Source organism: Drosophila erecta, unplaced genomic scaffold (genome assembly GCF_003286155.1).
Source record: "Drosophila erecta strain 14021-0224.00,06,07 unplaced genomic scaffold, DereRS2 tig00000055-arrow-pilon, whole genome shotgun sequence".
Lineage (NCBI taxonomy): Eukaryota > Metazoa > Arthropoda > Insecta > Diptera > Drosophilidae > Drosophila > Drosophila erecta.
The window spans coordinates 13,527,626-13,555,494 of NW_020825200.1; the positions used below are offsets into that span (position 1 = coordinate 13,527,626).

The 27,869-nt window shown below is 41.2% G+C and overlaps 2 protein-coding genes across 3 annotated transcripts; both read right to left on the reverse strand.

The window, feature by feature from the left end:
- Positions 1–719: 719 nt before the first annotated feature.
- Positions 720–27,454, reverse strand: LOC6541163 (probable G-protein coupled receptor CG31760). The gene is given in 14 exon segments (XM_001969719.3): positions 720–1,545; positions 1,612–1,796; positions 1,856–2,105; positions 2,923–3,131; positions 3,199–3,343; positions 3,403–3,512; positions 6,794–6,947; positions 7,186–7,487; positions 8,699–9,110; positions 9,514–9,706; positions 14,637–14,823; positions 16,442–16,911; positions 25,025–25,192; positions 27,367–27,454. Coding segments are annotated over 12 exon segments (3,288 nt in total). The 5' UTR covers positions 16,892–16,911; positions 25,025–25,192; positions 27,367–27,454; the 3' UTR covers positions 720–854.
- On the reverse strand, positions 3,585–6,052 carry LOC26526275 (zinc transporter 8). 2 transcript variants are annotated; one of them, XM_026979264.1, is made up of 2 exons: positions 4,746–6,052; positions 3,585–4,499 (listed from the first exon to the last, which is right to left on the reverse strand). In XM_026979264.1, exons 1-2 carry the CDS (start codon positions 6,028–6,030, stop codon positions 3,637–3,639), a joined length of 2,148 nt encoding a protein of 715 aa, XP_026835065.1. In that variant the 5' UTR covers positions 6,031–6,052; the 3' UTR covers positions 3,585–3,636. The 2 variants fall into 2 exon arrangements, with proteins under 2 accessions (XP_026835065.1, XP_015015479.1); XM_015159993.2 differs by having other exon boundaries at positions 4,447–4,499; positions 4,739–6,052.
- Positions 27,455–27,869: the final 415 nt, after the last annotated feature.

Genomic DNA, 27,869 nt, shown 5'->3' on the forward strand with positions numbered 1-27,869 from the left:
CGTCTGTTAACACTTTCTCAGCTTAAACTAGTACGCTAAAATGTTCAATTTACTCATTTATAATATCAGTATACACTAAAATCGACTCTGCGCTAAGCCTATTTGTAGGCTTCTATAGATTATGACCAAGAAAATCATGTAAATTTAACTACTAGGCAAATAAAAATTTTTCTATGAATGAGTGCAACGAGAACAAGGAAAATACAATTCATTTCGCTAGGTGCATGAGAGATAAATGAGATTTATTAATGCCAAGTCCCTAGGGGCTCCGATGGACTCTATGAGACCCAACAGACCAACTGGCGCCTACGTTCTTCTATACAACTTCCTTTTGTCGATCCGAACGAAGTGAGAAAAATTTGCTCAGTGTTGATACTTTTCTGCGGTTTTGAAAACGATGAAGGTCACGGATGATGGGTTAATGATTGGGTGTATGGCTAAAAAGCGAAAATAAAACGTTACACATGAAGACTGCGTTTATGCGGCTGGAGAATTTAAGATGATGGAAAGCTCTTAAAGTTGAAGAGATGATACGTAAAAGTTAGGAAGTCATGTTTACGCTTTAAAATATATTTGGTGGGATATTTCCTACATTTCGGGGTTTCTATGAGTACTGGAAGATTCACTTCAAATAGTTTAAGCAATGAAATGATTCTAATGACTCGAAGCAGAAATACAAGTTATTCCGCATAAACGCCTTTAATATTTAAACAACTTTGACAGACACATACACACAAACATTATTTAAGACTATATTAAACATTAAGCGGCTTATTTCTCGCTAACTGTTTGTTGTAGCTCTAAGACTGTGTAAACATAATCACAAGTTAAGCAGATCGGGATTGGAGTATCCATCAGACCACGATAGGGGTGCGACCATCCAGGGTTTTGCTATCCGTCAGATTCGATGACAGCGAACAGGACGTGTTGTTCCCGTCCTCGAGGAGCTGCAGATGGTGTGGTGGATTATGCAGCTGCACCTGCTCGGTGATTGTAATGCTATCACTGCCGGACAGCATCGGTGACTCCAAATGCTGGGGCACCAGGAGCACACCATTGGGATGAGCCGGAGACGGCGTGTGAATGGCGTACAGAGAACTACTGGCCGTGGAACTGTCGCTGGATAGTGGGAGCAGCAGCTCCACCTCCACCGGAGGTGGCGATGGACTGTTCACCTGGGTAACCATCGTCTCCTCCTCGCTGCTGGTCAGGTCGTTCATCTGGGCCACCGTTTGATGGATCCTCACGTGCTCCGTGTCGTCCAAATCGTTGAGTTGGTAGTACAGATTCAAACTGTCATCCAAAATGGGCGCAAAGAGGCGGCGAAACTGTGCGATCAAGGCCGCCTCCTCCTCCGCTCCTGGCCGCTCACCTTCCTGGATAATCATACCCTCCTCCGAATCCGCTAGGTGGAAATTAAACTCAATGGCATCCTCCACCGGCGTGGTGGTGCCCTGCCCCCCATCGACTTCTATTGAGCAATCTTTAACACTTCGTTGACCTCGTCAGACTTTGCCTTTGGGCGATTTTAGTTTCGTTGGCGTGCTAATGGAGGAAAATAGGATCAGATATATTAAATGATATCCTTTTAAAAGGATGTGTATGGCTCACCTGTTCTCATCTTTGCCAGTTTGCGTCTGCGCAGTGGAAACCGTGTTTTTGCTATATGGCGCTTGAAACGAGGTTGAAGTTATGGTGAAATATCCGCCCGGCTTTGGCTTCAGATGCCTGTTGTTCATCTGCATGTGCACAGTCTTCATGAACTCGATTTGGTGGGCCAACTTCTGGACTTGTTCCTGTGCGGACATATACCACATCATTAGCTGCCCAATTGAACATCTCTCTGTTGCCTTACCTTGAGCTCTTCATTCTCCTGGTAGAGATCCGGCGACTCCTCCGGCACCAGACCCACTCCATTTAGCGAGAATGAAGCTGTTATGCTCCTCACCTTGGCCTTCTGATCCCACTTGTCGCCCTGTCCCTTGAAAACACGCAGAATCTTGGGCCCAAACACCAAAGCAATGGTGGTGGTCGTCGAAAGCTGGGTGCGCACAAATCCCAGCATGTATTTGTAATCGGGTCCGGCATTCGGGAAGAGCATTACGCTGCAAGGAAACATCGGTAGTAAGTAGTAAATCAACAAATCAAGGAAGAAGGAGGGATCTTGCCATCAAATATGCTGGCTACTTCGTGTGGCAGCCAATTAGGCTTATTAGGCTAACCCAATTGTAATGGCGTCAGGTGCGTGGGAAGCCCGCATTCCCACAAATTGCATTAATTATTAGGACTCCATCAGGTTAACAGACAACTGGAAGCCAGGCTGAATGCCCAGGAATGTCCGTGTAAACAAAGCGACACCCGGATGGCAGCCCGTATAAATGGAGCATGGAGAAGGGATGCGAGTCCTTGTGACCAACAAAAAGGATTACGCGCGAGCACGAGTGCGCACAAAGCAAAGGAATTTAATTAAAACCGGGCCGCGTAAGACGGGCAGCTTTTCGTTTCCCCCAATGGACGAGATGCGTTCCCCAGCATTCTGGATTACCCAACATGTGTCAACTGTGTAATTCAGTTTAGTGCAGGTGGGAGCTTCCTCAGCTGGGGATTCCACTATGTCTAAGTGAACATATTCATGCGAATTTATGCCACTTTCACTCTATGTATAAATAATATTACTCCGGTAAGTTGGATCGGTAAAGCAATGTATGATTTAAACTACGAGAAGTTGACTAAGGGAATGCAACATATTATTTAGAGGTTGGAACTTCGCAAGGAACAAATACATTATTTAATTAATTTATATCAAGCTCTAAGGCAGGTTTACACATAGTTTTTATGGAATACTAAAAAGCTGCAAATATTACTGGATTATATATATTTTATATATTATATTGTATATATATTAGTTAATACTACACTTACTGGAACACCACCATGGCGATATTGACGAGGGCTATGTTGTAGATGGCGTAGGAGATGAGCCGAGCCTCGTTGTACAGACTCTCCGCATTCCGCACATTGTAGCACACCCGGATGCCCCAGGCCAGGAAGAATACTTCTCCGATGGCCAGGCTGTGATCCCACCAGTTGTACGAGCACTGCTTGAACTTCAAGTGGCTCTGGTCTAGGATCTGTAAGATACACGCATTTAAAGCGGATTCCCTAGAATCTCATATAATTTTTAGGAAATATACTTACCACTTCTGCTGTGGGCGTTGCCGAAATCGTCCATGTGCCCAAGTAGATGAGCATGACCAACAGAATGGGCACCATCCACTGCAAGAGTTGCTGATCGTTCAGTTTTATTTTGTGGGCCGACTTGACACGATAAGTTAAGGACACCCTTTAAATGAAAGCATTACTTTATATATACACAACATATATAGTTTATTATACAACTACCGCCAGGTTTTCATCAGCAGCGAAGTGTAGGTGATGCAAAAGCCCATGTGCCGCGTCCATTTAGTAGCAATACACCAAGTGGTGTCCAGATAGGGAAAGATAGCTACCATCTGAAAAAATAAGATGTGTGGACTTTAAAACTGTGCTGCATAATTACTTCAATTTAAATATGTTCGCAAAAATATTTATTGAGTACATTGACAAATAGTAAGCAACATGAACAAGTTATAAGATTCATTCAGAACCCGAGGCTTTGCTATTTCGCTGCAGATCCGATCCGCTTTTGCGCCCAGCCCTGCCATCGCCCTTTTCCGGGTCCGAGAACTTGCGTTTGGCATTTTTGTCCAAAGGACTTAAGCATTGTCCGCAGTTCTCCATATCCGGCGAATACTCCTCGATTTGTATGGTTGTCTCGAAGAATTTGAATCGCTTGTGGATCAGTGCGGTGGCCTCCTCGAGGATCAGCTGGGGATCGGCTTCCTTGGAAATGGCCAAGTGGGCGGATAAAGCCACCTTATTGATGGACAGGGCCCATATCCTCAGGTTATGGACGTGCTCCACACCCGGAATAGAGAGAAAGGTGCGTTTCACCTCCTCGTAGTCCATGTAATCCGGCGTGGCCTCCATCAGGACCATGAGGACGTCCCTTAAGATTTTGAACGTAACCACAAGAACCAGCACCGAAAAGACAAACGTGCAAACCGAGTCCATGAAGGCCCATTCCGGCCTAAAGTATATTATCAGGGCGGCCACGAAAACGCCAAAACTCTGGATGATATCCCCAACCACGTGAATGATGGCAGCTCGCACATTGATGTTTTCATGTCCCTTCGCCGCGTACTGGGTGGAAACGGACTTTCCCAACAGTAGGCGATTGTCCTGGAACCCAGAGATCATCTTATTTCCTTGCGGCGAACCCGTGTCCTTTGGCCTCCTCACCTTTTGTCCTGGAAGGGAGTGCGAGTGGCCGTGTTGCAACTGAAGGGCCATTATCACATTGAATAATATGGCCAGAGCCGATGTGATCAGCATTATTATGGCGTCCAGTTCGAAATCCTCGTTAACCCAACGCATTATAGCCATGTACACAAGGATGCCTGGGATGGAATCGTAGATTCATTTTCAGAATCACACAAGACAGCTTGTTTTAATTTGAAGCAGTTAACATGTTTGGCCACCATTTCAAATTCGGGCTTACAGATGGCTGTTCTTAAATCGATATATTATAAGGACTTAAAAAGGCATCAATCTGCTGACCGAATGATTAATTGGCATGGCAATATGTTAACGCAGTTCTTTGAAAGACCAAAGTTCAACTACCAGGACGAATAATTACCGTTCACCTGTGACTATCCAGATGAAGAATACGGATACCATGGCCCCGATGACTTCAGCACGATGCCATCCGAAGTTGAGGCGCTCCGATGAGGGTCTGCCAGCCAAATGCAGTGCAGAAATTGAAATAAGAAATGAGGCCAGATCCGTTAGCAAGTGAGCAGCATCCGTGGCAATGGCCAGGCTATTGGATAAGACGCCTCCAACAACTTCGAGTATCAGGAAGAGCCCGCATAGGAAACAGGCGATTATCAACACCCGCCTAGCGTCCTTGTCCACTCCAGTTTCCTTATCCTTGAAATGGCAGTGGGCATCCCACTTGGCGGTTATGTGCGAGTGTCCTGTGATTGTGACAGTCCTTTGCGAATCGGACTTACCACTTCTGCTTTCCTCCAAATTTTCAACATTTTCAGGCGACATTTTGTCATCCTTTTGCGCAGAATCCACTGCGGAGCCATCGACAGTTTCTGGTTGAGAATCTGATGTTGCTGCACCCTTATCTGGACTAGATGGATCTTCTGGAGCATAATATAAGCTACGATGGAATGGTATCTTCAAGATATTTATATACCCATGCGCTGCTTCAGTATCTGTTTGTGGCTTGGTCTCCACCGCATTTTCAGGCTTTTTGGTGGCGGAACTATTCTGATTTGGCCATGTGACTATTGGTGTTGGTCTCTTCCAAGTTTTGGGCTTCGAGGCCTCCTCAATTCTTCTCAACTTATCAAGAAACTCCGGGGATTCCTCGCCCGATTCCTCATCACTTAACTTATTTTTATTTGATTTGGCTGCTTTGCCTTTTATTTTAGAATTCTCATAGTATTCTGTTCGTATTAGACATTCGTTAGAGGTGTCTGTAGAAGGTTTGTTTGCATTTTTTGTAGTTTCCGTGAAATCCTTTACGGATTCCTTGGTATTCGGTTTATGTTGGCTTTCTTCCAATGGATCAGCTTTGGCATCAGTTCTGTTGCTATTTGTCCAAGCAAACCTTTTACTGAGAATTGCTTGCCAACTATCGTCGCTTTCTATCTTTTTTAGCTTTGTGCTTGAAGTTGTATCTTTTCCATCGCCCGTTTGCGATCCACGCTCAGATTGATTTGTTCGAAGCACATTTCGTGTCCACTCTTCTTCGATTACACCCTGAGAAAGCCGTCCACTTATACTTGGACTTATATCTATGTCAGGGGTCTTGACCATTTCCCTAATTGCTGCCTGTAAGTCCTCCTCATCTTCTTCCTCAGAATCTGTATCTTTTGCGTGCTCATCTTGTCTTTTAAGCGACTTCTTACTCATAATTCTTTACAAACAATTTTTGTAGTTTATATGTGTTCATTTTGATTGGAAAATCGACACAATTTTGTTCTTTTAGTTCCTTCTTCTGTTCCACCTCTTAACCCATTTGTTTTTTGTTCTAAACTCGTGTGTTGCCATTGTGTGCTATTTTTATGGCTGAAAGGTGGTTTTATGTCTCCACCGGGGGGTTCAGCATTGTAGGTTTGCTAATGTGGACAACATAATTGCCCGCCAGTGAACTCGGAAAAGCAAACTAAACGTCTTTGTCTGGTGAATGTGTGGTATACCTTACACTTGTAACATTTCATATTGCAAACTAAATGATATAGTGTAATACTAAGGATCTCGCTGTAGATTGAGTAAAATGAACTCTATCACGTTATACTCTAAAATATTTATTTTAATATATTTTGAGCCAAGATATTTGACTTCCTTACTATTTTCGTCACGAAGTAATCTGGAAAATCTGCCATACCCTTTCGACGCGTAAGTGCTTAAAAGGCGCATTTAAAAACCCATAAGTGGGACTTTTATGTGGTGGTTTGTTCGCAAATCCCTTTACCGTCTGAAATGGGAGTGGGATAAGGGCCAAAACGGGTACACACATGTGGGTTAATTATGAATGCGCGCGTGCCGACCACTTTGGGCCTTTTGTCGCATTAGCAACATTGTTTTCAAATGGCCTTTGTGTGTTTCTGCCCCTTCTGCCCCTTTAATGGGTTAAGAGTGTTGTCCCCAATGGCCCAAGTACTCAAGTACTCACCTCCAGATACATGATGGCGCAGCCGATGAGCGTGATCATCAGGAAGATGGGGCTGGCCACCTTGAAGACCTTCACGCGACGATGCCGGAAGAGGTAGCCGGCGAGGACGAAGGTGCCGCAGGCACAGCCAATGGATATGGTCAGCAGGGATATTCTAAGGGAGCGAGAGGACAGTCATTCACATGGCGGACTTTTTGGTTTAAAAAGTAATTTTTTGTTTTGTGACTTAAATGCGCGGAAAATGAAGACCTTCGTGCAGTAATATTTACTGTAAATGCAATGTCTTCATCCGCCCATTTTTATTTGCCAACTGAGCAAGTCAGCCAGCGTGGCAACACACGTAGGTATCATTGCTCCCATCACTGGCCAATAAAATGCACACGGATACCCACCTGAATGGCCAGTGGTAGTTGGCCAAACATGGCTCCGGACCCGTGCACGTGTCGCAGCCGGGGGCGCAGGGCAAACACTTGAAGACCTCGGAATAGTAATTGCTTATGTTGTCCTGCTGCTCCTGCCAGGCAATCTCCATGATGGTGCCGTTGAAACCGTCCGGATGCCGCAGCGAGTAGAAACCCCCGCGGCACAGGCACTGGTAGGATCCACGGGTCCAGCTGCTGCTTCCGGTCAGCGTGGTCAGCAGTTTTCCACCAGTTACGCTCGGTGTCTCCGCACTCGGCTGACGGTAGTCACACTGCAAGGAGGCAAACAAATGCATTAGGATTAGGCTGCCGCAGGTGGAATCCTTACAAATTGGACAAAAACTTGTACTAGCACAACACTTTGATCCCGCACAACAAGTTTTTGTGGCACCCAAATCATATTTACTTTTAAATTTAAATCGGAGTCAGTAGACAGCTATTTTTTAACTTAAAACATTTTTAAAAGTTCGGGCGTGGTAAAAATTTTTTTTGCAAATCTATAGAAATTTACAAAATATATAAAAAAGTGAAGAAATACCACATTTTTTTTGGTCGGTTTGTGGGCGCTGCGTCTATGTCTGTGTAGTATACCCTTATACTCTACGAGTAATGGGTATAAATGGGATTTGTATTAATTTTTTTAAATTAATTTTTTTATTAATACATATATAATATATTTTTGGCGGTTATTCAACTATATACATAAGCAATTTGGAAAGCAATCAAAAATTAGTAAAATAAGTGCATGGCCCTATAAATCGCTTTTAAAAAGTTGTTAAAAATAGAAGGCGTACTGTCCGTTCTCGATTGGTTGACTTCAATTGATGGCACTAGAACTATAGCATCATTGGCAATGAGTGAAAGTTCCTCATCATTGGCAATGAGTGAAAGTTGCTCATCCTGAACCTGCGTATGTGTAGAAGGATTTTCATGCAATCGAGCAGCGCTGCTCCTTTGAAAGGGTCGCTTTTCCTGACGGCTCATTTTGCGCCAAATGGAGACGCCCTCCGCAAGCAGACTTCCTGGATTCGCTCTCCTGAATTTGTTAATAAAATTCTTAAATGACGAATAGCTACGACCTCGACGCCTTAGCACGGATGGACGGCGATAAACGGCATGCGGAGTATTAGATCGCAGATTATATCGCCTGGTGCCAGATCCGTTTGGGTTCACAGATCCTTTCAGTTTTCCATTGAGACGCTTTACGGGCAATGGATTGCACTTCTTTCCCATTCTCTACTGGTTTCATAAATATAACCTTTGTGGTTGGTCTTAAGTAAGTGGCTCCCGGAGGTCGGTTCTCCAGCAAAGCTATTTACCTTTAGTTGAAATGGAATGTATAAACTGGGCAAATGTAAAGTCAAGGGTAACTAGTTCGTTAGTCTGTTTATAAATCAAGAAGCCTGCCTAAAAAGCTTTATCATAACCTAAGCCGAATCTATAATAAGGACTACTATACTAATCAGCTTAAACATTTACTCACCACCATGGAGGTGCGATGACACTTGTGGGAGCTGTGGAAGGCCTGCAGATCGTTGATGGTGCCCTCATCGATGGCCATGGGGGCCATCCTGGCGCCCAAAAAGGGGGATCTCCGCGCCCCGAGGCGATTGTGCGGCTGCATCTGCTGCACTTTCTGGCGGCGACTCCCAAATGGATAGGGCTCCGCCTCGCACTGGTTGACCCGCAGCGTGGACACGTCGATGTCGATGCTGATGAAGCCCCTTAGCCCGTGGCGCCCAATCGGCGGGATTGCGATGCTGTAGGAAACCAGCCAGCGGCTCTGGGAGCACGAGAAGTAGGGAAAGGTCCACCAGCCCTTGTAGTAGTTGTTGGGCGGACTGGGCGCGAATTTGGGCGAACGCAGCGTGGGTGAGGAGGTCTCGTCGTCGAACCTGCGGAGGAGTTTCCAGATGAGTTTTCCAGGGCAAGGGATGCCACTTTGGCTTTTATCTTCAACAAATAGTTACCAAAATGTACCATTCCCACACATACACTTTTTACAAAGAGAATAATGACTTCAAATAATAATAAGTCTTTGGCATTACTTCTGATTTGCGAAAGCTTTTAATTGAAAGGTAAAGTACATGCAAATATGCAAAAATTTTAATAAATATTAAATATTTATTAAATTTGAATATAATTAAATATTAATTTCCTTTGTAATTCTCTGATAAAAATCCTAATCGCAGCACTAAGCTGCTCTACAAGATATTAAATTAAAATGCAATAAAAGTGGCTGTCAGTTACGTATCCCACACCTGCTGATCCAATCTACAAACTGCCCGTTCCACCTACCAGGGATAACTGCCTGCGGGCTTTTTGCCAATCTGCAGTCCGTCCTCGTCGTACCGCTGGGTCTCCGCCGCTGCCCCCTTGACCCACCAGACGTAGGACTGGACCGCTCCGTTCGTCAGATTCAGGGCCAAAATGCGGGCTCCGGTTATAAAGTCATCGGTGAGCAGGCCCTTGGCCAAAGCATCCGAGAGTCCTGTTGATGAAGAGCGGCGGCCATCGTTAGTATTCTGGGTGAGATGGCCAAAGTGTTATTTCAATAATTGGTGGCGGAAATGAAATGAAAGTGCGCACAAAGTAATTACACAACGTACTTGCAATTGGTCGTGTCACTTGACTGCCCGTAATTGCTGATTACAGAGCACAAATTGCCCAACTTTAATTATTTATGTTGCGAGGTCTGCGGCTTTCATTTTCGGCCCGCCATCGTTTCGATTTCCCAGAGGGAAATGCATTTCCATTGTTGATTTCCCAGCCCAGCGACGTGCTTCGTTTGATTGCATTCTCCGTGATTTACATAAATATTTTTGCAATTTCAACATTATTGAGCGATTGCAATAATTCTGATGTTCGCATGCAGAATTATTAAACTACCGAACTACCGATGTTGTTAACCATTGAAGGATAATTCCATATTTATTTATTCCTACTTATTGCATTGCAACAGTAACTACATTTTCCTCAGGCTAATATGAAATGATAAAGTTTGCAATAACTTCTATAAATATTTTGCAAAGATCTGTTTTCAATTCAAGCGTTTTCCAAGTACTTAACACATGTTTATAACACATTCTCTTCAGCAACAATGGCTTCTGTTTTGTTAATTAAAGCGCGGCTTTTAATTAAACGATGATATGCAGTCACATGAATTATACATGTGCAGTTAAATGTTTTAATCGCGCCACGAGACTTTCGATTGTTTACCCAATTGAGTGGCATTCTGCAAAACTTTAAGTGCTTAACTTGCCACATCTGTTTCTGTTGTTGCGACCTTGAAACAGTCATTAAAATTCGCCGCCCTTGTTGCAGTTGTGCTTTCGGCCTTGGCGGAAGTGTCAAGCCAACAACAATGATTAATATGCGCGGCAGGACATCAGAGGCCTTCTCTTTCCCTCTTCTTCTCCTCCTCCTTCCCTCTCGCTCCCTCCCTCGCGAGTGCGTGCAAGTGTGTGGGCGGTGCCTGTCAAAAGCTAATATTTTTGCAACACTCGTCCGCACTTCGCCACTTCCTGTGCTGACAGGATATCAGAAACGAATCCCAAAAATAGCTAAATACTCATAAACACTCATAGCTTTCAAAGATATTCAGGTGCCATTAACATGTTCTTAGATAGCAAATAAGAATACGATTTGCAGAAATCGCAAACCAGTTCCTTTTATATTTTAAAATATTTTAGCTAGAAGTTGTACCGAAAATATTTTATTTTTTTAAGGCTGTTAAGTGCTTTACAATTTAACAATAAATTTAGGGCAAAAGAAAAAACCAGCTAGATTAGCGGGAAAACGCCCAAAAGGATATCACTGTTGTTTAACTTTCAGCGATGGAAAAAAGGGGGAGGAAGCCAAAGCGAAACGAGAATTGTTTACAAAGTAAACTTATTTAAATTCGATTACCGCAACTTCCGTGGCACTTTCTTTATTTTTATGTTTTAGTATGTATAGGGTTTGCTTATTTTCCTTTTCCTGTTTGCTGCTGTTGCTACTGCACAAGGTACGCCCAACAACTCGGAAAGTTTTCCTCTTTTCCTGGAGAAAGCAACATAAACCGAGTACGTGCGATTTTTAGTTGGCTAACTTTTTTTAATCCGTGTCGAGGGAGTGAAACTGAAACAAAGGATCTGTGATATGGCACTATATGTGGGAAAACGGCGCTCTATGTTTACATATTCCAGTCGAGTAAATACATCCTTGTGCTGTCGCTCTATGGGTTTTTAAATGTGTGTGCACTAGATTATGGAACTTCATTTAAGATAATAAAGTAGAACAGCAAGGTAAATTATATCATCGACTCTTAAAAAAGTAAATTAGGCCGGATGTAGTGAATTTCTCGTATATTTCCTAAAATTTTAAACCTAGTCTCAAGTTCGAGTCACAAAAATTTTATATTTCAAAATATTATGGCATATATACCTTTTGTTAATAATTTATATTAACTTATATATTTTAAATATATAAATAAATTTATGTAGCTGTTAGGAACTTGTAATATTTCTTTGAGCACTAGTATTCAACACTTTCTTTGTGGGAAGTGTACACAACAATTTTTTTACGGTGTACACATCTGTGCGTACTTCTTATCCGTTTGCTACTGTGAAAATTGTGGCCGCGACAGAACGCTTATGGCAAACAACATTTCGCAGTGGCTGTCAGCTGGTTTTCACCTGAGAAGGTGAATAACGTGAATAACATGAATAACGTGAATGATGTGCTTATGGGTCACGGGCTCATTCATCATCCGCTCAGCCATTTTGTTCCGCACTCGTTCGTATTCCGTCATCAATCTTTTTGCCACTTTTTGGATAGTGGGTGGATTTACTGGCTCTTGGGCCTGTTTTTGTTTTATGCGCAGGAAAGGTGTTGCAGACAACATAACAACAATGGCAACAATTTGTGTTTCCCATTTTTTCTTGGCTGTCCGGACCAACAAAACTTGCAGGGTGTGTAAAATTGGCAATTATTCAAACTACAGTCGGACATGTTTTTGCTGTCTCATGTGGGTTTCTTTTTGCACATGCCAGGTGTTTCAGGAATAATTAAATTTACCCGAGATTCGGTTTGCCTGAAACTGGACATTTGGGTCCAATATTGTAGGGCCGCAAGTGGAACACTCAGGTGGGAAAGGCGACTGAATAATTCAAGGAAATCCCTTAAACGTTTTGTGATATATATTCCCAATTAAAAATTTAACATGGCACAAGTGAACCACAACTTTATTTAAATTTATAAATGTAGATGTAAATTTTAAATGTAAATATTGAGGTTTCCAGGCGTTTCTTGTTCTATAATCTAGGAAATTGTTTTTAAAACATAAAGGAAGTCCAATCAAACCGTTTTTCCTTGTCCCTAAATAAAACGGGCCTTCCATGCGTAACCCTTTTCCTTAAGCCCAAAGGCTGGCAGCTCTCACATTCGCCAGATATCCTTTGAGTGGCTACCGATGTTGGCCCTTTTAAATTGGCTTAAATTTATTCGATTTGCGAGGGCACTCTATACGAATAATTTATGCGCGGCATCAAAATTTCAAGAGTCAACATGGTCGGACGAGGCCAAAATGGAGGCAAGTGCCAAAATGTTATACAATTGGCCGCCTCCTGTTGCGCTCCTTCGTTCAACATGATGATGGTAGGTGAAACACAACGGCAACAAAAGGCAGCAATTTGCCTTCGTCTTTTGCGATTTTCGCTGACACCTCTCACCTTTTTGAGCACGAAAGGAAAGTCTGATATAGCTGTCAGCCTGTTTCAAGACGCTGTGGAAATCATGACCATAATGGCAACTTGTGCGCCCCAACACGTCCGAGCTACCCTTACAATCCCAATCCGATGCCAAGCCCGAGAACCGGAGTCCTGGCGATGAGTTCATTGTGCGTTCGCTGCTCTGGTTGTCCTTGACTCTGCATGACACACTGATAGCGTTTTATTGCACGATTCCTACACTTCGCAAATAACATGATGTCCCTAGTCCTGTTTCAATTGCTTGGCGACTTATGGCAAACCCTTTAAAGTGCAAAGGGTAAAGGGTAGCGTGTAAGGGTATATTCGTTACAGTTAGAAGGAAGCCAATAAATATATATATTCTTCATCAGCATCTAATCAAGCCCATCTGTCCGTAAGTTTGTCCGTATGTCCGTCCGTATGAACGACGGGATCTCGGGATCTGTAAAAGCTAGAAGGTTGACCTTTGCTTTGCGGTTCATAAGCAAATGTTTAAGTGTAAGGTCACCTTATGTTCCATTCATATTTTCTTTCAGTCCATCACTTTGTTGGGCATTGTCAAGGCTGCTGTCGCGCGACTGGCGACTGGCAACTGGATCAGAATGAAAGTCTTGTCCTGACAGCCGTGCTGCAGCATTGGGGTTGACAAGGAACGACGCACTTGTGGCGCATCAAGCGATGCCGACGCCTCGTCCTTTTTTGCTTCGCCTGCAGACCCACCACGCACCGACTCCCACTCAGTGTCCTTTTGCCGTTGTTCGACCCAATGTGAACGTTGTTGCTGTAGATTTAATTTAAAGTTCACATTGTGCGTTGTGTCGCCCGTCGCATTCGTTCTTGTATTCAACTGTGATTTACCCACGAACCTTTTACGGGAACATCCTCAACGAGAACAAATGGATGGGGGCGTCCAAGAGGAGCAGATTTTGTAAAATTAAGCAAGGACATGCATGGCAATAAGTACATATATGCACAGCATTTTACAAGGTTCGAGAGCCAAAGGAAATCTTTACACAGCACAAGGGCTTTAGATTTCCACTTGGGGAACAGAAGGATCGTGTTTGAACTGGGTAGGACCAACGATATTGTGAAAAAATTCCTTTAATTCTGAAGCATTATTGAAAAACATGTCATTGTTTATTTTGCAATTTTTCATGAAAAACTCTTAATTAATATATAAATAGCGATGAAAGCTCCAAGTATTTTGCATTAAAAAGTAATGGTATTTGAGCAAAAAACTCTGATTCCTTGATGTTTTTAATATTTAATAAAGTTAACCATCAACCGAATGTGTCATCCCCAAATGAGTTGCAGTAAAAAGTGTTCTGGTAAAAGCTGGAAATTTCAGAGCACCGAGATCCCAAAATCAACTTCAGTGTGGCCTTCCCAACAAAATAACTTTAAATGGCCGCCATTCAATAAAAAGTTGTGGAACTGAGACCATATCGCTACAGTTAAGCCCACGCACACATACTATATTTTAATCGGCCGCATGTGGGCCACGCGTATTGACTTGGGTATATGAATTTTCACAGCAGGAAAATGTCATCGTGCTGCGATAACAGACCAAACATTGCCCACACGCAAACAAAAACAAAATCAATAATCGATGATGGGATACAAAATATGGCTATATGTACATACATATATGCTGGCTGAAGGTAGGTGGAATTATTTTCGGTCCAAACTCACCGCCGTGCCGAATGATGCCCACTTCCTGGAGTATCGAGGCGGCCAAATCGGTTTTCTGCCTGGAGCTCTCATATCGTTCCGAGTTGATGGGCACTTGTAGGGGGCGATATAGGGTCGAGATGCACAATGTCCCCAAGTTCTCGGTGGCAATGTCATGTATCGTCACCAGCGATTGTTCAATGGCGGTCTGCAAGTGGTTGGGGAGTGGGTCATTGTTATTATTTAAGTCGGCTTAAAAGAGGGTGGAAATAGCCCAAGTACTATACTAAAAAATATATTCAAGTCCAAGTTAACGGCGGAAAAAATCTGCCAAAAAATATAAAAATTTTATGACTTCCTCACAATTCAAAATTAAATTATTTGTTAGATTGAATCCCATATATGTACATATTTTTAAACAGTTTTTGAATCTAAACATTTTTAAATCTCCTTACAATTCAAAATTAAATATTATATATATACATACGTATACGTATACGTATATTTCATTATGTGTTTTTGAATTTGTTTGCCCTATGACTTTCCAACTGCGTTTTTCCGAGTGCATACTCATATTTTTGGGCTACCCAAATCACCTTTTGTTGTCTATTCAAGGGACTGTTTCGCTGGCAAAGGCATTACAAATATATATATATATATATATATATATATATATATATATATATATATATATATATATATAGGTGGGAAAAAAATTCATGGGCACCATCATTTGTTAAGACCCTTTTATCGTTTGATTGGAAAATTACGTTATTGACTTTTCTTTTTATTTTTGAAATTTTTGTGTTTTGTTTTGACTTTAAATTGCATTGAAAACTTTCTTGAGAATTTTCACTCCAAGCTTCCATTGTTAGGCAAGTGTTTTGTGTTTTGCTTGACAAGCCAAGACAATAAGATTTTGGTCAAGAGAAATGGAGCACAAATGCGGAAGTTAAGTTACACTAAAGCTTTTTCCAACGAATTTTCCTCGGCAAGTGTCTACATCAAAATTCGCGTGTCTCAACTGCTAACCATTTAACTTAATTAACTGGGCTCATTATGCTCACTAAGCCGAAAGAAAATACGCCAAAACTTTTTCCGAAGTCAACTTGTGTGAGTTGTGGTATTTAACTAAAGGAATATGCCATAATTAAATGTTTTTATGGGTATTTGCAGGGCATATTTAAATATGGTGTGTTAGGAATTGCAACTTTCTGTTGAAGGCGATTAAAAACTATTTCGTTGTATGGTGTAATATCCTGAGACCCTATAATATTTTGCCTAGCGTACTGCATTCGACAGCTCTTATCGTGCCCATTGAGCATTATTAAGTGCACCCTAAATGGCCACTTTATTAATTGTGGAGTGGAAGTGGGAAATGGGGCTCAAGTGGGCCCCGCCTGCAATCGCAATTCAATTAAATTCAGCCGCGTGCCCCAAGCTGCAGAACGCACCTTGAACTCGGCTCCACACTTAAAGCCCCTCATTTCCACTCTTGGGCAACACTTATTCTCATTACTTCAATTGCACTCCTGTGTAATTGCGGCTTAAATGGGTTTGCACTAGGCAACATGAAGTGCTGCCAGCGCGGAATACACCTTTCTAAAGGTGCAAATGCCGGAAGGTAATCGAGAAGATCCACTTTTGAAACACACACAACTTTTAAGAAAAGTAATGCAAACAACACAACGTAATTGTGTGGAGACATGTGAAAATATAGCCAAAGAAATAGATATAGGAAAACCCATTTTATATGAGTTAAAGCAATTAAAAACCCCACACTCTTCCTTATAGATCGGTTTTGGAAGTGGAATTGTTGGACTTACCCGTGTGACCGTGTTGCCATCGCCGATGCGCACGACATTCCTGAATGAATCCTCCAGGTTGGCCCAATTGCCGGAGAACTTATCGCCCGCTGGTGCGGAACCAGAAGCTGAACCCGTTGCAGTGGCTGCCGTGGACGAGGACAGTGCTGTGGTCGTCGTCGTGTAGTTGCCCACTGTTGTTGTGCTGGCCTCGGGATTTGTGGCAATTGTGGTGGCTGCAGCCGCATGTTTGGCAAATGCGACCAGGAGCAACAAGTGCAGCCACAGCAGAGGGACAGCTTGCGTTGTTAGCCAAGTGTCGAGGGCCACTTGTTGCTGCCCCTGGCAGCTGGCATCTGCATCTCGCGGACCTGCCACGCCTCCGTGCGCCCCCTTTGATCCCGCCGCCGCTGGCGCCGCCGCCTCCGGCTTCTTCTTTCTGCGCCTCACCGCATTGTGCCAGCATCTCATTGTTGTTTTCGCATTTGCAACTGCAAGGAAAGGACACGGAACGTGGATTAGTGGCGGACAATAGTACCCATTAAGCGCGAATTGAGCCCGTAGCAGCGCGATAATGCAAAAGGTAAGGGTTCCTGAGTATGGAAACTTTTTTCGCAGTGAACTGATGTCCCACAACGGAATCGTGGATCATTTAAAACATACTGAAGGAGAACTTAAATCAATGCCATATTATGCCAACCAAAACGCTTTACTTTAAAAGGCTTTTGCCGGTGAGCGGTAAAGGACTGCAATCGATAAGGATATATGTACGTTTTTTCAGCCAGGTTCTTGTTACACTTTCTTACAAATGGCTGCCATTTTCTGAGTTTGAAAGCACTGCAAATAAAAAGAGAGTAAGATGTGGGCTTGGAAAAGCCATTATTATGACAACTTTCGCAGACAGAAGTGGCGTGGAAATCAAGTCCAAAACTTACTTCCATGCCTTTCAGCTCAGCTCAAACGCAAATGTGTAGCATTTGATATTTACATTTCGCTCGCTTTCACTGCGCTGACGTGGAAATGGGTCGCTTCTGCAAGTGTTTTCCACCCATTCACTCTTGTTTTATTTATGCTTTCAGTATTTATTTACGAGTTCGTTTCATTCCGATCAGAGTTGTAGGCGTTTAAGGTAAGCAAATGGCTATCACTTTGCTGTCATCGCATTCTCTAGTTTCTCGTTCCTGGCTTTTTCGAGTTTCTTTCGGTTCGCTTACACTCTCCCTGGCCATAAATAAATATTTGATCAATTTATTTGTGTGTGGGCCTAATATTTTTTGCATGTGGTAGGTGCGAAAGTGAAAGTGACGACGAATAATTGAGCACGTTGAGAAAGCAAACAAATACTCTTAGTTTTTCATAAGCTAATATGCAGCCATCTTGGGGAAAATGTGTCTTTTAAGGATTCTATTTTGTCTCTTTGTTTGATTTGAATCAGATTAACGGCTTTACTAATGAGCTTTGTACTCAAATACTTTATTTCGCAGCATGATTTATTATGACCTTTGAGCTATTGTAATGTTTTACACTAAAAGCTACCAACTTGCCCAAATGCTGAAGAAAAATTATTGAAGGGAGCAAAGAATAGAAGTTGCAATTTTCAGTGTTATCTTGCATTATGGATAACTGCTCCCTTGTTTGGCCGGAACCCCTTCCCTCACCTCGTATCCACTTTCTAAAGCTGTAACCACCTCTTGGCCCCAACCCTATATGCATTAGCCATTTGTTGGTATATGGTAAATGTTTATAAAAAAATTTGCCAGCCATTTGAACTTGACTGACGACAGCATGTGGATAATGACGATGATGGCGATGGTATGGGATTATTATGATTCCGCCCACAGCGCTCCATGTTTATATTTATTGTTTACAGTTGGAAAATTCCTTCTTCTCCATCTCCATGCTGGCGTTTTTCGCGTTTCATGAGCATGACTAAGCAGCGAGCCAGGAAAAAGGACCGCACACACAACATGGCAAAAACTGCAGACAGCCAGCGATGCTGAAGAAATATGAGCAATATGCAAAGGATTGAGTGGATAGCTTTTGACTGGCTTTGCCACCAGTAGCTCGTAGCCAAATGTGCCGAAAGGGTTCAAGGCACACACACACACACACCAGTACATCAAAAACCGAAAAAAAGAGACTTATAAGCAAAAATGCTGTTGAACATGGCTGCCAGTTGTTGTTTATCCTTTTTATTTGCTGGCTAAAATAAACATGAGCGGGGACAAAAACGAAAGTCCCTCTAAATCTGTGTCGGTCACATTGGGAATATGTATGAAAGACTACACTGAACAGCAAAATAATAGCTATAATCTGGTTTATTAAAAAATATGCCCGAAAATTATTGTTTTTTATACACCTTAGCCATATTTTGGGGTTGTATGTAAAACATCTCATGGATTTCTTATGTTATTGTTTAAAATTTGGTGAAGAAATGTCGTGTAGCCAGTGAAAAAAATGTAAAAAGTTCTTTTGAACCCTTCAGCCTGTCGCATTTTTGAGGGCTTTTGGTTGTTTTATTTTCTGCTAACCTCTTCATGCATTAAAAATGTTTTCGGATTTGGCTTCCCTGATGGAAAACCGCTTTATAAATGTTTCGGTGGCCCTTTGATAGATAGTAAACCTATACTATTCCAATTGTCTGAGATTGGAAATCGTGTGCTATAGGGTTTAGAACATGATAGATTTTCAGTTCATTTTGTACGCCATTCTCTTTGTGGGCTTAAGTATGTTGATAAAGCTTCATTTACAGAAAAATATCAAAGGTGTAGACTGTCATTTTAATTGAAGCCACCATCTAGAGTGAAAATCCGTTTCCATTTTGCATGTTATGTATATAAACTATATAATATAATCTAACAAAACTTCTCCCCTTACAATCACAACTGATCCAGTGGCTTATGCTAACTGTGGTCCTTGAGGAGTCCTGCCAATTATTTTGGCCACGCCTATCAGGCATTTCATATCTTTGGGACAATTTGGCAACACCCGCCGAACCAGATTTTCTTGAATTAACCAAGGTCCTTCCTGCCGGCTTTTTTTTTTTTTTGGGCTGGAGAAAAACTCCTGAGGCTTGCATTAATTTAATGAGGTTTCTTCTGCCTTTGATTTGCCTGCGGTTAATTTTTTTCGGCCATCCCATCATTTTTTCGGCTTGAGTGCCGACAGACGTTGAAGGAAATGAAACGTTCCAACGCCTTTTCACTGGATTTTCTTGCCGGCTTTCCTTTTCCCCTCCCATTGAATTCATTTGCCAACTGCCTGCGGTCAGGATGTCACAACTCAACTGGAATAAGTGAAGTTGTCAGTTGGCTGTTTTAGTTGTTGTTCCTGGGATTCCTTAAGTTGTTTCGGTTGTCATGCGTTTTTCATAATGCTCTGGACTTGATTGAACATCTGATTCGACATGGATCTAGTTTCCCCTGTCTGCGGCGAAATTAGGTTGTAGAAATTGGGTAGAAGATTAGGGTTAGCAGTACCCTTTTCTCCGCGTGGTCTTCAAGAATGTATTTCTCAGGTAAAATACAATATAAGCCTTCCTTGTTAGAAGTGCACGTATTTTGTGAAATCTATTTATATATACTTCTACGTGAAAGAGTTTAATTACTGAATAATTTAGGGTCGGAACAAATGTATACTATTGTCCTTCTTATCGAAGTCTTACCTAACCAAATTGCCATTTACCAAATCAGACCGAAAACATTTGTACAATGATATTGTCCACATTATAAAGTCATAAAAAGAAAGCACACAATGAGCTTATGGAATGTCTTGGTAAAAAGACAGGAAACGGAAATGGGGAGGCAAACGGAATATCATAAAAATGAAATCATTGCACAGCTGAAATCCTAGCATATGAGCAGGATAAATGCATTGCAATGGATTGGCAGATGGCTTTCGTCCTTCTTAGCGGGCACTTTCCGGCACATAAAGCACATGAAATTATTATGATCGAAAATCAATGACAGAGAAAAGAGACAAAATCAGCAGAATGTGGCTAAAACGCACAATTGCTGTTTGGGGCACTGGATTGGGAGTGAATGTGAGAAGCTTTTACTGGCGAACTCTAAATGGGGCTAAAAGGACCTCCCACGCTTGACCCTCCCCCAAGCCACGTTCCCATTTGAAGAGACGCACAAATGTGTAAAGCAGATAAAAACGTGCTTATGAAAAGGTCCCTGGAGCCATAGATATAGTTTATGCGATGAAAGGCAGCAGGCATGGAACCCAAAATAAAGCCGCTGGTCGAGGAGCCAAAGATGGGGACAGCCCCTGCTCCTGCCAAACAGCTCAAAGTTTGTTCGCCTTTTTGCCTCAAAACGAGGAAGCAATTTAGCTTTAACCCATTTCCATAAATAAAAGTTTACTTTCATGTCCGCAACTTTGGACAGGTGCAAGTGTTTTTCCGGTGGCCTTAAAGGCGGAAAAGTCGAAAGGCGACAAAAAGTGTCGTAGAAACTGCAACGACATCAAATGAGATAGCGGCCACAGCTGGGAAAAGTCATTTTGCTCCCGGCTCTAAGAGCCACATTAGAAGCAGATGCACAAAAGTATCTTTACAAAAAATAATAAAAATGTATTTTTCCACCCTCTTTCTCTCATGAAAATGCGCTTGTTTTAATATTTTTAATTTTATCATAAACTTTAACGATGCAGTTCAGCAATTTAAATAAATAAATTCTTAGACTGACTTAAAATAATACAAAAATATTTTTCAATCCTCTTTCTCTCCTGAAAATGCGTTATTATAAATATTAATAATTTTATTCCACAGTTTAGTGATGCAAAAAAAATTGCAGTTTAGTTATTCGCAATTTAAATAAATAAATTCCTTGACTGTCTTGTGAAAACTTTCAGGTTTAATAAATGCGAGAGGACTAGCAGTGCAATTATGAAAAACCATGAAAAACCATGAAAATTGACAAGGGCAAAGTAAGAGCCAAAGTCAAAGGAACAGAAACAGTAGTGCCAAATTTAAAGTAAACTTATAAACATGTTGACAAATTTTGTCTCTGCCCCTTTTACTCGGTCCTTATTGTTTTTCCTCCTCGTTTCTCCAACTCGTCCCTGTTAAACGCATGTCATGTGGAAAAATGCGCTGGAGGACACAACTTGAAGCCGGCGGAAGCTGAAGGAATGCGACAAAAAGTAATAGTCGGTTGCCCCAAGAGGAGCCCCACTAAAAAGACTTAGTACGAGCAGCTGGAATAGCACAGAGTTCAGGAGCAGCTGCGTTTGATGTCTTTACCCAGGATGTGGGTGGAGCTGGGCGGCATTGCATTGCCCCAACGGCAAAGATATTCTATATAGTATTCTTCTTTTAGGCGAAAAAGGAACGGAGGCCACCAAAGTACAAATACTGAACATTTTTATACCATTTACTCGTAGTGCAAAAGTGTATACTAGATTCGTTGAAAAGTATGTAACAGGTAGAACGGGTATCAGATAGTCGAGGAGCTCGACTGCAGCGTTCTCACTTGTTTACTTCTGGGATACTTAAATTGTGATCTTGAGCTTCTGAATGATGATATGGAACTTTCATATATTTAGAATAATAACTGAAAACTGCTCGAACAAAACGATTCAGTTGGTTATTTAGTACATTTTTAAGCCTATTAAAGCACTTAGATCTTTTAATAAATAACTAAAACAAATAAAATGTAATCTAAAGAAATCTTTATATTTAAATGTTTTGATCCATGCTCAAATACTTAATTCTAGTATAAAGTCTACGTCCATATGTGATAAATGAGTCACAGGACGAAGCATGTGTTAGATTGGATAAGGGTAAAAAGGAGCTCGTTAGAGGACACATTCTATGTCGCCATCCTCACTGTCGCCGTGTCAATTGCAGTTTGCATACAAATTAGCGTAATTAAATGTCGAACAAGTGCTATAAAATTGCAGCAACAAAACGGCTCCTAATTGTGTTTTTTATGGCTTGGAAGTAGCTATACAGTTTGATAGGTGGCTTAATCTAGTTCGAGCGTGTGCTTATAGATAATATAGTTGTATGCCACTACTGGGTATCAATATCCATCACCTCTGACATTTAAATATTATCCTTGTCACAAATTCATCACTCTAAAGACACATTTCCACTTTCATGCCATGTATTCAATTCGCCACTTTTTCGCACTTTGGCGACCACCAAGTGCGAAAGTTCACTTTAGAGGAAGAATCCTGAATTGTTTGCACCAGTTTCTTGGCGCTTTTAAAGGATTTGCCAGAGTCACTGGGTAGAAGGCAGGCGAAATTAAAATGGAAGTGCAAATTTGTTTCTGTTGTGAAGGCAACTCTTTGGCGTTTGACTTTTGGGCCACGCCCATGGCTGCCCACTGGGAGATGCAAATGAATCTGCCCACTCAGTTTATAAAAAAATGCACGCCCTCCAGGATGTCACGCCCCTTTCGGCTCGCTTTTGGACAAACCATTTCTGTTCACTTTGCTGGCATTTAGTTATTTTCCCTGTGTAGGGAATTATGCAGATATATACATATAGATTTGAGTAATGAGAAAAGTTGCGATTGGGGGCAGTGCGGATTATTCATTAGCAGTGGTTTTTGCTCGGTTTTAAGCTTATTTACTACTACTTCATTTTTTATTTTTGCTTTGCTGCCTTGCATCGTAAATTTCTGAACTTACATTTTTTTGGCAAAGCATGTTTAATGTATACCTGTATTAAAATAAAGCTTAAGAATTGTTAACTTCAAGAAGTGGGTATAAAATTTAATATATGAATCTTCACATATGCCTCTCGTGCGTCAGTAGCGGATCAATGGGTATCTTATAGTCGCGTCACTCGACTAAAGCGTTTCTTATTATTCCAATCAATTGCGTAATGTTATTTACGTTGCGAAATAATAATAATAATAGTAATAGCTATCACCGTTTGACCATGCTGATTATTTAATTTTTATTGTGGCTCGTGGCAGATCAATAATAATGGAATTCCCCGCTTTCATTAGGCCAAAACAATCAGCAGCCAATAAAGAGGGCTACTATGAGTTGAAGATTTTGTGTCCTGGTTCTGGCAAGTTAATACCAAGTAAATGGCTTCAGCAGTGAGTTCCATTTGTTTAAATATCTATTAATTTTGTTGCTCATTACTATTTATTGTCATTGGCAACAGACACCATGTGGCTCCTTTTTATTTCGTGTTTTTTCGCCGTCGAGTGTGATTACGTTGGAAGTAAACTCGGCCTGGAAATGAATAAGCAGCTAATAAGCCCCAAGAACATAAGCAGACTAGCGGCTCAAATGCTTACACACTGCCACCCATAAGTTCGCTTACACTTGGGGCTTTTGTGAGGTCTATTATTTCCCAGGATCTGTTTTGAAAGCTGCTGGTGGAGCATTATCGTATGACATTGAGTGCTATGATTGATGTGGAAAAGCAAATGCCTTATCCATGCAAGCAGGGCTTTGTTTGATTAAAACAAATGAAAGGGTGTTACATTAACTTGCATTTATAAGTTCTTTAATAGTCGTACAACGTTTTGAGTTCAACCAGCAAAAATGCTATTACTTGTGTGCTAAGCCTATTTGTTAGCTTCCACTAAACAATCATTTTCAATTAAATCTGCCATGTTTTCCATTTAAGTAATTAGTCCGTCGTGCAAAAGCTTGTCTTTGCCATTAAAATTGAGTCATTGTTTATGTTTGCTTGCAGGCAAAATGTCTTTAATTAGATTAAAATGAAAATTATGTTATTTGGGCTAATAATTATGTGACTAGCAATCAGTTTATAGGATTTTCCAATTAAATGCGACTTACTGAAATTAAATCTTACCATATATTATGCTTATTTGTTCTAAGATGATATGGAATGCAATAAATTTAATATCACAAGGGATTTCAAAAGCGATTATACACCGCATTAGTATGCAAATTTATACTACAGGCTGGGTTTGATGGTTCAATGCCTTCTTCAGGTTCAGAGTCCTGAATATTTACTGAGTAGACATGGGTACACTTTTTATTTCGGTCTCAGGAGACAAAAAAGAAGGTGAACGAACAGCCAAACGCACACACACAAACCGATAAGATACATCACCATGTCTGTCCAGAATTTGTAGCATACTTTCCAGCGCCAGCCGAGTTTGAGCCTTAAAGCCATTCAATTTTATTACACTTGGCGGACTTTAAGAGGCAAACGGCGGTTAAATGTTGCCTCTTTCAACAACCCTAAAAGCTCAACGAGTTAATAATTCAGGGGATTCAATTATGTACAATAATTTGGTATATGCTCCACATAAAATGTATGTACACACACAGGTTCTCGGAGGTCTGGGCTAAATTTAAATCTCTAGAGTGGTGGTTTCGGGTCGCATTTTGCTAATACATTTGCTGAAATGGAATATCTATGCCGTACTTTGGGGAGCTGCTTGATGATGTTGAATGAATTATGAAAATTGGGTTAGTTGCGTTCTATTCAGCGAATATGAGAAAAGGGTGTGTACGCTTCAAAAATATAATGTGAAAGAATAACTTTAATATAGGAGTGCAGCTACAGCAATACCAAACCAGAATATGATTCTGCTTAATTTATGCATTGCCTAGAATAACACTTACTCATCACTTTTCTTACATCCATACACTTACCTCCGTTTCCTGAAACTCAAATCATGACTCGCACTTTTCTTGCCGTCTGCAAAGTCAAAGACGTCTGATTTTCAACTGTTTTTGTTATTTTCACTTCATCATCCTCCCTCCACTTTAATGTGTCTTTTATTGTTTCGTTTTATTCTATTTTGTGTGGAGCTGCTTTATCTGTGTGCGCACAAATATTTCAAATACAATACATTACACAAATGTTTTAGAAATGCTATTGGGTTTTGCCAGCTTTTGAATATTTGTAAACTTCTTTTGTCTCGTTATTATTGAAATTGGCTTTATTTTAAGTTATGCAATGTTTTCTCAATGAGTTTATGCGTAAATTGTAATTATTGTATTATTGACTTAATATTAAGAAATGTAGCATATATTTTTAAATGCTCTTTTTGTTTCTCGAGTGCTAAGATTACCCCTAAACCTTAAGGTGCTTACGTTGAATCTTTCTGATTCACAAGTGCCATTTTTAGAGAACTAACATTTCAGTCTTAAGTAATAATTCATGTCTAAACATTTGGGTACTTGTAATTAAAGGGCGCACTTTTACATAAAATACCTGTGTCAAATATCCCAGATATTTGCATTAAAATTCCTTCACTTCCTTCGGTAGCTTGCAATTAATTGCAAACTTTATGCCAGCTCTCTGGCAATTTCCAACTTGGCATCCATGGAGCTGAGCACACATTATCGTTAATAATTAATGGAACTAAAAGTTTCGTACAGCCCACAAGGACAACGGGGGAAAGTTGGTGCACAAACTTTCTGATGGGGCAAAAACATATAAAACTTTTAAATACTCTTAAAATTTGCTGAAGGCAGATGGGAGGAGTTCATTTGCTGGTTAGTCCTTCGTAATTTTCCCACAGCCGAGCTGATAGATTTATGAATATTTATTAGGCGTTAACTGTCGGTTATTAAAAAACTTAATTGATGCTGCCGTGGAACCTGTTGCCGCCTCATGAAGGCAGAAATTTCCATCGGTTTGCCCGTTGGCAGCAAAGTTAATTACAATATTTCATTGTTCAAAGGCTGGTGGGGGTGGGGCGTAACTTTTATATCCAACAAATTGCCAACAGCGCATTAAACACAAAAGTACAAAAAACGAAAGCAAAATTACGCCGACGAGAACTGGTCCAAAATGCAAAGCAATTTGTAGTAAATAAAAAGCGGAATGCTGAAATGGCGGGCAAATACGCAACTCAAACAGGAAGGAACTTTTCACGCCCCCACAACAAACACCCGTATAATACACACCTACATGTACCCTTCTGCGTAAGTGTGTGTGTGTGTGTGTGTGAGTGTGTGTGTGCGGGCACTCACACCGAGGCAATCCGCACAGATGGGGCCAATACATTGACATTGGGCACACGGGGGACTTTGATTTTCATGACCAAGTGAAAGCGAGACGCCAAGAAGAAGACGCCGAAGTGCTGGAGAAAGCAGTGGAAAGTTGTCTTTTCTTTTTCAGACAGAAGGTTGAATGCTCTTAGCACACCAACGTTTTGAAAATGTGAAACTTGCAGGAACTTGGCAGCGCTCAGAATAATGGGTATAAAAGTTAGTCCAATAGCTCGTATATAGCTGAAGATCTATACTTTTTAATGATCCAAAATATAACTAAAAGGGAAAGTTTGTTAAATAAATTCGGGTTTGGTCAACATTGATAACAAAATACGCTTCTTTATAATTATATTTTTTCCAAACAGGCACAAGGGTAACAGAGTAAAGGAGTTCTTTTGAGGTACATATAAACCAATAAACATGGAATTGATTATTCTTGCAAAGCCAAAGTTCCTATGCACTGGAATTACCTCAGATTAGACATTAAGAAAGTAAATACGTTATGGTAAGTAGGGGTGCTATTTCTTGTATATGATTCATAGCTTCGGTGCAAGGATCTTGCGTTTGCATAAGACTCCAAAGGCAACTTGTAAGTAAAAATCAGGGGCAGACACACCGTTTTCTGTCTAGGAGAGATTTATGTATTTTTTATGTTCTTTTCTGTTCGTCTTCGGTTTTACTTCTTGTATTTTTGGGCAAACGCCCACGCGGCGCCAAACTGCGCAGTCTGCTCTGCTTGATTATTCAACAGAGCTCTTGTCAAAGCACATTTTTGTTATTTAATTGAAGTCATTATTTTGAATTTAGTTGATTAGTTTTGCTGTTTAATATATATAGTACTTATACAAAGCATCAATTGCTGAATTAACATAGTCTATGTCTATGTACTTCTTTTTTATGTTAGGTATTTTCTTGGATGGTTTTATAATAATAATCTTAAATTTCGGCAGATATCATTTTATAGTTTTTGGCAACAACACTGAGACACCCACACACACACACAGGCTTCCTTTGAAGGATGTACCGTTATTCCGCCTTGGCACAACCGACACACTCGAAACTCCGCGACGAACTGTCCAGTTATCCGTGGCTTCTGCTGCAAGAAAAGTTCGCCTGGCTTCGTGCTTTTCCGCTCTCCCGCAGTCGTGTGCGTGCCTTCTCTTTCCATCCGTTATCAACTTGCTTTGATTTCGCCCTGGGTCCTCGCACAATCTGCCTTCGCTTGTCCAAGGGTGGCTGCGTCTCCAAGGATGTTGGCGAACTCACCACACTTGTCGCTCGGCGCGCTCTCTTTCGCTCTCTTCCCACCGAATGGTGGCGTCCCGCTCGCTAGGACACCTGTAGTGTGAAAGCTTTCGTTTTGTGCCAGTGTTGTCAAGCCAAAGTAAACAATTAGCTTACATCAATTTACATCCTCGAATGTACATTTCAATTCATAAATTGCGTAATTTTATTTAAATATTATTGCTCATAAGATAAGATATAAGATAGTTAT